General features: G+C 45.4%; 1 protein-coding gene across 1 annotated transcript in view; it reads left to right on the top strand.

Annotated features, from left to right (window-relative positions):
* The window catches only part of TMEM132C (transmembrane protein 132C), a 176,010-nt gene that overhangs the window by 78,703 nt on the left and 85,203 nt on the right, over positions 1–12,104 (top strand). Inside the window, exon 2 of the mRNA XM_010841265.1 lies at positions 4,061–4,244. Within this exon, the coding sequence (XP_010839567.1) occupies positions 4,061–4,244 (184 nt within the window). The remainder of the gene's footprint in view (positions 1–4,060; positions 4,245–12,104) is intronic.

Genomic DNA, 12,104 nt, shown 5'->3' with positions numbered 1-12,104 from the left:
GTATACAAATCTGAAGAGATTCCAGTTCATGATGAATGGCAGAGAATCAACATCTACAGTCTGACTTGTTCTCACGGAACTCCTAGATCAGCCCTATAGGGGCATGTTTTTTTGTTTTGTTTTTTGGCTGTGCTGGGTCTTTTTTGCAGCACATGGGCTCTAGAGTTCTTGGACTCAGTAATTGTGGCATGTAGGCCACTCTAGTTGTGGCGCCTGGGCTGAGTTACCCCCACAGCATGTGGGGTCTTAATTCCTGGAGCAGTGATTGAACCTGTGTCCTCTGCACTGGAAGGCAGATTCTTAACCCCTAGACCACCAGGGAAGTTCTTAAAGAGGTATGCTTTAAAGGTGGCTTTAGACCAAATCTAAAGTCACAGAGAAGGAACATAGTGTCAAATCCTGCTAAAATCAGGAAGAACTCACATTTACTGATGTTTCGTAGTTCTGTTCTAAGTGCCTGAGACATATTTGCTCGTTTATTTAATCCTCATATCAACTCCATGAAAAGGAAAGGATTTGAGTTCCCACTTGCCAAGTAGGGGAAAGAGGGTAGAGTTGCCCCAAGTAACCCAGCCAGTAACAGGTGATGCCAGTAACAGGTGACCTTTTGACCTTATGCTCAAAAAGTCTGTTTGGCAGTGGCAGCATAGGGGTCATGACACTGGCTATATTCCCCTGAAAGAGTCATGGGTCATCTTCTACGGGTTCTACTCTCTACACTTCATGAGAATAGAACCCATAGAGTCACAGATTCTATTCTCTCCTTCCTTTTCCCACTTCCTTTCTTTTTTCATTCTTCAATAAAATACTTCTTGGGATTTCCCTGGTGGTCCAGTGGTTAACAGTCCACCTTCTAGCACAGGGGACGTGGGTTCCATCCTTGGTTAGGGAATTAAGATCCCACATGCCATGAGGCAGCCAAGCTCTCTTGCTGCAACTACTGAGCCCATGGGCCACAATTAGAGAGACAGCTATAAGCCACTATGAAAGAGCCCACGTGCTGAAACTAAGACCCAATGCTGTCAAAAATTAAAATTAAAATAAATAAATATTAAAAAAATAAACTACTCCTTGGATGCCCAATATTTACATGTATCACTGAATGTGCTTTAGCCGTAGTGGTTGCGATATGGAGGAGAGGAGTATCTTAAGGACCAATTTCGGCCCCATAGCCAGCATCGTCACATCCCCTGGGTATACACTAAGGGTCCCATGGACCACAGTTGGGAAATCACCACTCTACATCATATTTAGGTCAGGGGTCTTCCACCCCAAAGACAGAGATAAGTTAAAGGCACGTGGCCAACTCCCCAGCATTATTCTCAGTGTAAGCGTTCCTTCGGGGCCACAATAGGATCTTTGGACAACTGGATTTTGGCCACATGCAGTACTCAAAAAGTGAATTTTATTGAATAGTCTGTCAAATAACCAATAGCTGTGTCCCCCAGCAAGCACAGCCAGTGGCCAGCTCTTCTGAAGATAAGGAGATACCAAGGATGAGTGTTCTTGCTAAGAAGGCAAGGTGAAAACCCCTGAAATGAGAGATGTCTTTAGCCCAGTGAAAGGAGAGGCTGGCCAGAGTGTGCAGGAAGGATGTCTAGAAGTTGAGCAGACCTAGATTCCTGCAGGCCTTACCTGCTGAACCAAGAACTCCAAGAGGTCTCCGAGTTTGGAAACACTCCAGGTTCCAGACACGTCTCGCTCATTTTCCAAGGCAAATAATTCACCCTTTAAAAAAAAAAAAGTTTGTTTATTTGTCTGTGCAAAGTCTTAGTTGTGGCACTCAAGATCTTCAATCTTCCTTTTGGCGTGTGGGATCTCCAGTTGTGGCATGCGAACTCTTAGTTGCAGCATGCGGGATGTAGTTTTCTGACTAGGAATCTAAGCCAGGCCTCCTGCACTGGGAGCTCAGAGTCTTAGCCACTGGACCACCAGGGAAGTCCCAGTAATCACCCTTGATGTTGTATAGACCATGACTTGAGGTTCCAGACACTGGGTTGGTTTGCCCTCCCAAAGGGATGGCCAGCATCTCAGAAATTGCTATCCTCAGGGCCCCTCTTCCAGCCCAGAGTACTGGAAGGGAGATTCAGGAGTCCCGCCAGGTGCTTTGGTTGGCACAACAACCTTGCTGGTAACCTCTCATCCCAGCCACTGAGCAGGGCTAAGGGTAACAGAGTGAGGAGCAAACTTTCTGGCTTTTGGGCAAGCTGTGAAGATTGAGTACGTGCATCCTTAACTGATGATCATCCCCAGCAAAGGGAAGGGTCTCCATCACTCTTGACAGTGGTCCCAGCACATGCTTGAGATACAGTGTTACCATCTTTGGCGTTTCTTTCTTGATGTGCCATGGAAAATCCCCCTCAATTCACCTGAAAGCACAAGGCATGCCCAGTAGCTGCCAGCTGAGAAAAATGCTAACTGTTGGCCCACCACTTCCAATATTCAGCCCAGAGGCAAACAGCACTGGGGGTCCCTCAGCCTGGCTTCAGGGTTTCCCAGGTAACTCAGTGGTAAAGAATCCACCTGCCAGTGCAGGAAACCCGGGTTCCATCCCAGGGTTAGGAAGATCCCCTGGAGAAAGAAGTGGCTACCCACTTCAGTATTCTTGCCTGGGAAATCCCAAGGACAGAGGAGCCTGGTGGGCTATAGTCCATGGAGTCACAACAGAGTCAGAAAAATCTCCCTGGCCCACCCTACAAACCCAGCTATATGCCTGGTATGCTCTTCTTTCTTGTTTCTACCAATATTGATTCTTTTGTTTCAGTAGCTCCAGAAAACCTCTCCCATTTTCCCTTCTCTAACCTCCTAAAACAAGGGCTGGCAAACTTTTCCAGTAAAGGTCCAGATAATGAATACTTTAGGCTCCTAAGGATATATACTACCTGACATAATTACTCAGTCATGTGCTCATAACACAAAAACAGCCAGAGACAAAATACCAGTAGGCAGGGCTGTAATTCCAAAGAAGCTATTTACAAAAAAACAGGCAGCAGGCTCGGTTTGGCCAACAGACCACAGTTTGTTCATCTCTGCCCAGGAGAAACTCTCCTGGTGTCTTGTAATTCCATACTCAACTCCCCAACTGCATTAGAGCAGAATGTTTTTGAGAGCACAGAGCTGGGAATTGGAAGACGTGATTCTCGCTCAGTCTTGCTCTAACTCGTGTACAACTCTTGGCAACCTCATGGACTGTAGCATGCCAGGCTCCTCTATCTTCCACTATCTCCCAGAGTTTGCTCAGATTCATGTAGGTGGCTCAGTGATAAAGAATCCTCCTGCCAATGCAGGAAACATGGATTTGATCTTTGGATCAGGAAGAACTCCTGGAGAAGGAAATGGCAACCCATTCCAATACTGTTGCCTGGGAAATCCCACAGAAAGAGTAAACTTTTTGACTAAAGGGCCAGATAATGAATGTTTAGGCTTTAGCCTGGTGGGCTACAGTCCATGGGGTCACAAAAGGGTCAGACACAGTGACTAAAACAAAAACAACAGCAATGGAAACCAGGTAATGGATCTAAAATAATGAAATCTATGGGAGATTCTACATTCAGCTTTTTCTGCCTCTAACTAGCTGTGTGGTTGATGAGCGATTTATGCTACTTAGGCCTTCATTTTGTCATGTGAAAACTAAGATCTTTGTACTGTCGGCCATTTCTGAAGCAGCAGAATTGCTGGGACAAGCTTGCTAAAAATACATATGAAAGAAAAAAGTGAAAGTGTTAGTCCCTCAGTCGTGTCCAACTCTTTGCAACCATATGGACTCTAGCCTGCCAGGTTCCTCTGACCATGGAAATTCCCAGGCAAGAATACTGCAGTGAGTAGCCATTCCCTTCTCCAGGAGATCTTCCTGACTCAGGGCTTGAACTCTGGTCTCCTGCACTGCAGGTAGATTCTGAAAGACCAGGGAAGCCGTGTCAAGTCCCCGGTGCTATGCCTGAAAAGCATTTGCTTTATCCTTGTATTCTAGTTATAATTGTGAGGGAGTAAGCCAAGGGATTGAAAGGTTTTGCCACCAAACAAAGTCAACTTAAAGCTCTTTTCCTTTGCTCTCTTCCAGAAGCAGCAGTTTATTCAATGAGGTTGTGCAGATGAACTTTGAAATCGCCAGCTTCAGCAGCCTCTCAGGGAGCCAGCCCATCACCTGGCAAGTGGAATACCCACGGAGGGGGACCACGGACATCGCAGTGTCAGAGATCTTCATCAGCCAGAAGGACCTGGTTGGCATCGTGCCCTTGGCCATGGTAAGACTTTTGCGAGCATGGATGCACCTGCATTCAGCTATCTGATTGCACCTTGATGTCCTTCTTAGCTTCCCCAGGATGTTGGCTGCAATTGTTTTATGGGATGTTTGCATTCAAAGTTTTCCATCTTCCTACCCGCTTGGAAGTCGCTACTTTTCATTAATCCAGCCTTTCTCAACTTCAGCTAATTTTATACTGGCTTTATGACATTTGCTATTTTATGACATTTGCTATTCCCCTGTGCCAGATATATAGTATTTACTTACTTTTTCTTCTCGAACTCTACACCAGTTCTTTTTATTTCTGTTCCCCTTTTATAAGGAAGCTTTAAGCCACTACATTATTAGGATGAGTGTGGTTTGCTGCTGGTGTAAACCACCCCCAAATCTTAGGTTCCTCATGCAACCTAGGTTGGTCTTGCTTATACCACATGGCTTAGATGATAGGGGGCTCTGTTCCAGGCAGTCCCTCTGGGATCTAGGCTGATGGATATGTCATCATCTTGCAGCTAAAACGGCAGAAACAACATGGCCTTCTTGGAGGCAAAGATAGAGGAACAGTCTGAGTCACATGCAAGCTCTTTTAAGCAATGGCCAACAGATTACAAATGACACTTTCACACACATCCTTGGACAGAAGGAGTCCCCATGGCCCCATCAGATTTCAAGAGGTCTGGGAAACATAGGTGCAGAGGAAAAGTTAGATGACTACCCTGGTCTCTGTCTCATTGCACAAGAAATCAACATATAATTGACACAAATAGAACACAGCACAAATACAGTACATTCAAATCCCTGTTTCCAACTTCCCTGTACAGCTGGAAATGAGGAAGGGAGAGAGAGAATGGTAAGGGGCTAGAAGGATCACTCACCCACGTCTGCCAAGCCCTGAAACTATTCTCAAGAGCCATTCCTAGGCTTGTGCACAAGTGTTAAGACCCCCTTCTAGGAGATGTAAAGATGATGGCATTTCAAAGGCATGGGGAGAGTATTCTAAAGTGTAGCTCCAACTGTTTTTGCCAGAATTCACTTTCACGGACATGGAGTCTGGTGTGGATGTTCAAAAACTAATTTCTGTTCAGCTTTGTTGGCTCAGCCAGTAAAGAATCTGCCTGCCATGTGTGAGACCCTTGACCTGTCCCTGGGTTGAGAAGATCCCCTGGAGAAGTAAATGGCAATCCACTCCAGTATTCTTGCCTGGAGAAGTCCATGGACAGAGGAGCCTGACAGGCTACAGTCCATGTGGTTTCAAAGAATGGGACACAACTGAGTGAATAATTGCATTAGAAATTGGAATGAGCAGGCTTTATTGACACTGGGTTAAGAAATATATTATTTAGAATTCTTTGAGTTACATGTGACAGAAAAGCCAACTCAAATTGGCTTAAGCATGATGAATTCACCAGCTCAGGTAACTTTAAAAGTCTAGAAAAGTGTTTCTCAGATGTTAACGTGCATATAGGTCACTTGACGATTCTCTTCAGATGCAAATTCTCATTTAGGAGGTCTGGGTTGGGTATTTTGTTAAAGCTCCTAAGTTATGCCAGTGCTTCTGGTCAGTGGAGCACAGGTTGAGTATCAAGTATGGAGTGTGTGTGTGAGTGTGTGTGCAAATGATGTCATCATGGAAGGTGGCTCCTTGTCCTGTGTCAGCTTTGTGCTCTTCTTGGCTAGAATCAGTGTCCAGGAGACTCTGTCCCTAAGGTGACTCCTGGTAGTGCCAGGCTGATATATTCACAGTATCATATCCATCAGGAAAAGAGTGAAAACTCATTGCCAACCAGTCAAGCAAATTCTTAGGACTGCTCTGATTGGAACTGATTGGCTGGCTTGGATCTTGTATCCAACCTGGGAAGCCAATCATGGAAGCCAAACAAAATGTGATGCTCTCATTGGCCTGGCCTAGGGAACACCTTCCCCTGGAGCATGTTTGGAATCAGACTAAGAACTGGTAGGCATGGGGCATGATGGGAAAATCTGATTCCACTGAAAGGAGGAATGGATGCTAGTCAGACATAGCAACAGACATACCCATAGGAGGTATTCTCTACCATAGACTTCTCTTGACTTTTCATGTCCTAGAAAAGGCCTCAACAATCTATAGCCCATGGGCTAAATTCAATTTCTGCCTGTTTTTGTGCATCATGCAAGCTAGGAACGACTTTTTCATTTTCAAATAGATACATTCTAAACAGTTATATAAGTAGTTTGTTAATATACTCAGTTTTGCCTCTTGGCTCACAAACCCTAACATGTTTTCTATCTAGCCCTTTAGAGAGAAGATTTGCAGCCCTATGTTAACATAAATTATAGCCTATAAGTGCCTAATTTTTATCCTATTTCAAAAAGATAAGACATCCAGATACTGTGAAAAGTAAAGTCATTATTAGGATATGAGATATTATTTTGGCCACAAGAAACCCCTCTTTGAAGCAAAGTGTTATTATTGTTGTTATTGTGATTTTGTAATACCTTTAAGGTAAAATGAAATGATGACTCACATACCCAGAATCCTATTGTTTGCAAATAACTGTAAAAGAATTCAAACTGTCTGCATCCAAGTGACCACAGGGAGGCTGACCACACAGTGGAGTAGAGTTCAGAGTTTTGATGGCTAGATTTGAACTCATGTGATGTCATCATTTTTCTTCCCCTTGAATGTACAATTTAACCTCAACTCTGCAAAGAGATGTGGACAATTAGGAACTGTATTAGCATGAAGAGTATAAAAGCATCAGTTTGGAGGAATTTCTATTCTCTTATTTTCTGTGTTTTCAAAGTTTATTCTAGAATAAACTTTAGTACATTAATAGGCAGCTGAAATAGAAATTTTTATTTGGAAGAAAGTAGCAAATTAAACTGCAACTTGACTGAAGATGAGACATTAAAAAAAAAAAACTGAAAAAGAGGCAAGTCTTTAGGTCACCTTTAGCAGCCAGTGAGGCAATGGGCTGGTCTTTGAAATAAATGAATTCCCCCAATTGTTGCTCATTTTAAAGAAAAGCAAACTGCAGAAAGGCAAAATAGATGTTTACCAAACGGGAAATGGGCCTCTTTGGGGAGGTTCTCTTAGAATCAAGCCTTCCCAGGTGAAGGTGAAGTTGCTTAGTCATGTCCGACTCTTTGCAACCCCATGGACTGTAGCCCACCAGGCTTCTCCATCCATGGGATTCTCCAGGCAAGAATACTGGAGTGGGTTACCATTTGCTTCTCCAGGGGACCTTCCCGACCCAGGGATCGAACCCAGGTCTCCTGCATTGGAGGCAGATGCTTTAACCTCTGAGCCACCCAAGCCCCTTCCTAAACCCAGGAAAAAAGCCATGAGTCTATTAATGAGATTCTCAGTGACCTTCTGCCTCACTTAGCAACAGCTTCTAACTCCCTGTGAATAAATGAGATGGAAGGAGCAGAGGAGACGGCCCTCAACTCTCTAGCAGACTGATCCTTCTGGGAAGGAGCCCCCTGAATCACACTGCCCACCCCTTGCAGCATCCTAAGTCGAGAACTTGGCCCTGCAAAGCCTTCTTTTGTCCACCCCGCTGTCACTTACTCAGCGATGTGATCCTCTCTTTCTGCAGGGGCAAGAAAGCTTCTGGGTCCAGTTCCATGGGCTTTGAGCATCTCCCACCCCTCCAGTTCCCCCCGCCCAAAGCGCTAACATCAGCTGGGGCAGGAGAGGGGCAGGGATCTGGCTGCGGAGACCAGGACCGAAGGCTGTCCAGGGCAGTCTGGGGCCAGCACAGACTGGGAGCTGGAGCCATAACTTTAGTTCTTGGGCTTCCATTCTTCTTTGATGTAAGAAAAAAGTACTCACGTGTCTAGTTGAGACCCTGTGAGCAGAGGCCAGGTGCAGACCTCCATGTGGCAGTTTCTGCAAGCTGGCAGCACAGATGTGGAGATGCTGGTCTCTTTTCAGGGTAAAGTGATGCAGAATCCACTTGACTTCACCCTGAGCTCTTACGATGTGCAGACACTGTGGGTGTACATTGTCGTCCATCCTGAGGAGTCAGCAGTGAACAGACAGGTCTTTCACTCGGAGGACTGGCACTCGAGGGGGTTGTGGGTGAGAGGGCCAACAGACGGCAAATAAGAAGCTATTTCTTAAGCACTAAGACCAGTCGTGAGAAGATGAATGGCGATATATGAAGATACATGAAGACGAATAAGGCCGGACAAGGGGATGGCGTGTAACCATTTCCCAGTTCTGTTCATATCGCAAAGCTTCTCCCTGCAGTTTATTTAAAAATACAAAGCCAGGGGAGTTTCCCTTCAATCCCTGGTCGGGAAACTAAAATCCCACAAGCTGTATGGTGCAGCCAAAAAACAAATAAATAAGTAAATTTTACAAACATATGAAGGTAAATTTTATGCCAGCAAGAACAGGAGCCCCTAATTTTGGCAGGTGTCAGAAGAGGCCCTTTGTTCCAGGACCCAGGTGACTTTATCCTGGATTGAATTTCCTGGGAAGTGGCAAGATTTACTGAGAATTTTTAAGAATTTCAAATGATTATCACTTTCTACCTTTGCAAACTTAGGATGAAATATTCCCTGACCCCTGAAATACGGTGAGAACTTGGAGGTTTTTTTCTTCCATCAAGCTTTCAAAATTCCTGGATTGTGCCCATATCTCTCTGCATAAAATCAAATTTAAAATAAAGTGGCTATCACTTGGGCTGTTTAAAGGAGAAATTGCTACTTGTTCTCGGGCCTGCAAAGTGATGATCTTAATCCTCACCTCTCCAGGGTGTCACGGAGATTCATTAAGGTTTGAGAGATGCTTGGAGCTGCAGGGCGGAAAGTGCAGCAGGAAAGAATTGTGGGGAAAGAGATAGCAGGGTCTGCCCCTCTCTTCTGCCCTGCTCTGCCCTCCTCTGGACCCTGGGTGCTGACCCATATGGACCACAGCCCTAGCCTCCCTTGCCCTCTGGCTTCTGGTGGGGTTTTTAGCCAGTGGGAGGTGTTGATGCCCTAACCCCCTTTCACCCCCATCCCCTGCTGTGTCTATGAATATCATCTTATTTGGAAGTAGCATCTTTGCACCTGTGATTTAGCTAAAATGAAATCCAAGGGAATTTCCTGGTGGTCCAGTGGTTAGGACTCATTGCTCTTCAATGCAGAGTCCCAGGTTTGATCCCTGGTCAGGGAACAAAGATCCACTGAAGCCACTGCTAACTGCTGCTAAGTCGCTTCAGTCGTGTCCGACTCTGTGCGACCCCATAGACGGCTTCCCACCAGGCTCCCCCGTTCCTGGGATTCTCCAGGCAAGAACCCTGGAGTGGGTTGCCATTTCCTTCTCCAATGCATGAAAGTGAAAAGTGAAAGTGAAGTCGCCCTGTCGAGTCTGACTCTTTGGCGACCCCATGGACTATAGCCTACCAGGCTCCTCTGTCCATGGGATTTTCCAGGCAAGAGTACTGGAGTGGGGTGCCATTGCCTTCTCCATTGAAGCCACATGATATGGCAAAAAAAAAAAATTGTTCTTTATTTGAAAAGCGAGGTCCAAAATCCAATGACTGATGTCCTTACAAGGAGAGCTAGATTTGGACATCTGGAGGAGACCAAGGGGAGGAAGGCCATTTGAGGAAGGTGACAGAGCTCAGAGGGAGGCATGTACAAACCAAGGAAAGCGAAAACTGCCAGCAGCCTACAGAGTCTAGAACAGATGCAAGGAAGATTTTCTCCTAGTGCCTTCAGAGGGAGGCTGGCCCTACAGACACCCTGATTTTGCACTTCTGGACTGCAGAATCCTAGGAGAATTTCTGTGGTTTTAAGCCACCCAGTCTGTGGTACTTTGTTATGGTAGCTCTGGAACACTAATGCAACGTTGTCCCTTCCCCTCTTGCTGTCTTCCCTAATCCCTCCCTTCCCTCTGGCTGCACATCTACCAGGAGCATGGTCCTTTCCACATACAGCTCTGTCCTGTTTGATTCTCCTCTTTCTGGGTACCAGTAACTGGGCTACTTACCCCAGGCTCCCAGCTGGGATGGGCATCTGGGTGTTCCACCATCCCTGGATGTTTCCTTTGATCCTGCCCACAGCTCTGTCATCACACGCTCTCCAGTTCTACTCCATTGGGTGGACTATCTGTTTTCAGCCAGGATGCTGAGGGATACTGAAGGTTAGGGTTAGGGATACATGCCCTAGACTCTCCTTCCCAGAGGATACCCAGCGATTATCCTCAGTCTGTGAGGGAGCGATTAAGGTATCTCACTGGGGAATCTGAACTCCATGGTTGGACTTCTCCACCCAGTGGCATCACACGGTTACTTGTCTACACCCTTTGCCATTGCTAAATTCAGAGAATGGGGGAATGGAATGTGCATTTGCTAGCCTGTGGCTTTGCAGAAATGCTCTTGGTCCCCCTTGTCAATCTACAAGTGATGGATGACTTAACTGTGCTCTGAGATCTGTGGGGAAGCGTGTTAGCAATATCCTGTGTTGGAGAAAGGCAAAGGCAAGCATTCACTCCGGAGAACCGAGAGACATCTCCTTTGATGGGGATGGGAGAATATTATTTTTAAAAAGACAATGAAAAAATAATGTGTTCTTATTTTCCCGAACACCTTGATCTCCACGCTCCTTCTCCTACTTGAAGATTTTACATTTCTAATTCCCTCGGAGTATTTTAAGGATGGCTTTGATGCTCTTGGCAATTGAAAAATGTTTGCTCAGTTGAAAAATAACTATATGAGCAGAAGAAGTGTTTCCTTGTCACAGCTGGAGATTTACTTTGGAATTCAATTTTAAAGTATCCCTCCCTCCAAGTCACCAATGCAGATTTGTGTCTCAAAAGCTGATCTATGACTCATCTGAAGCTGTTTTGACAATGGTTTCAAGGTTGCTGATTAATTATCCAATACATGGTACCTTATTCACTGCCTGCCACAAAGAAAATGCTCCAAAAATATGATTATGATTGCCATTCATATTTTCATCATCATTATCTGATCTTGGGTTTCCCCATCAGTAAAAGGAAGGGTTGGGAATCAACAATCAATCTAGTCTCTTCCAAGTTTATACTTTGCCTCATTTTCTTACATTATGCATGTAGAAAGTAAAAGCTGTGCTCTAATTTTAAAGATTACATAACTTCACTGGGGAAGAGAGACAGAGATGGAGAGAAAAGTGATGCTGACCTAGGAAAATTAGTTGGAGGGACTCACAGGCCAGCACTGTCTTCTTCCTTACCCTGAATGTCAGTCAGAGCCCCTGTACCGTAAGAGCAGAGCCCTGGAGAGAAAACCAGAGCTCAGTGCAACTAACTGCCAGACCATAGCCCACCAACTTCTCATTTTTACTACGTCCATCTACCACTGAGTTTATCGTTGACTTAATATTTTCTCTCGGCAGAGAACAATCTAGGAATTGAGAGCCAACTATGTTGGCCTAAGTCCCAGCTCTTCCTCTGAATGACTGTGTGACCTTGGACAAATGCGAATGATATTATTTTGTTCTTTTTCCTGACTGAGTAATATTCAACTGTATACCTGAACCACATCTTTACCTATTCATCTGTCGATAGAATTTAAGTTGTCTCCATGTCCTGGCTTGGAGAAGGCAATGGCACCCCCACTCCACTACTCTCGCCTGGAAAATCCCATGGATAGAGGAGCCTGGTAGGCTGCAGTCCAGGGGTCGCTGAGGGTTGGACATGACTGAGAGACTTCACTTTCACTTTTCACTTTCATGCATTGGAGAAGGAAATGGCAACCCACTCCAGTGTTTTTGCCTGGAGAATCCCAGGGACAGGGGAGCCTGGTGGACTGCCGTCTATGGGGTCGCACAGAGTCGGACACGACTGAAGCGACTTAGCAGCAGCAGCATGTCCTGGCTATTGTGAAAGGTGCTACAGTGAGCATTC

The sequence above is a fragment of the Bison bison genome, unplaced genomic scaffold (genome assembly GCF_000754665.1).
Source record: "Bison bison bison isolate TAMUID 2011002044 unplaced genomic scaffold, Bison_UMD1.0 scf7180017864160, whole genome shotgun sequence".
NCBI lineage: Eukaryota > Metazoa > Chordata > Mammalia > Artiodactyla > Bovidae > Bison > Bison bison.
This window is presented reverse-complemented; position numbering and strand designations above follow the sequence as displayed.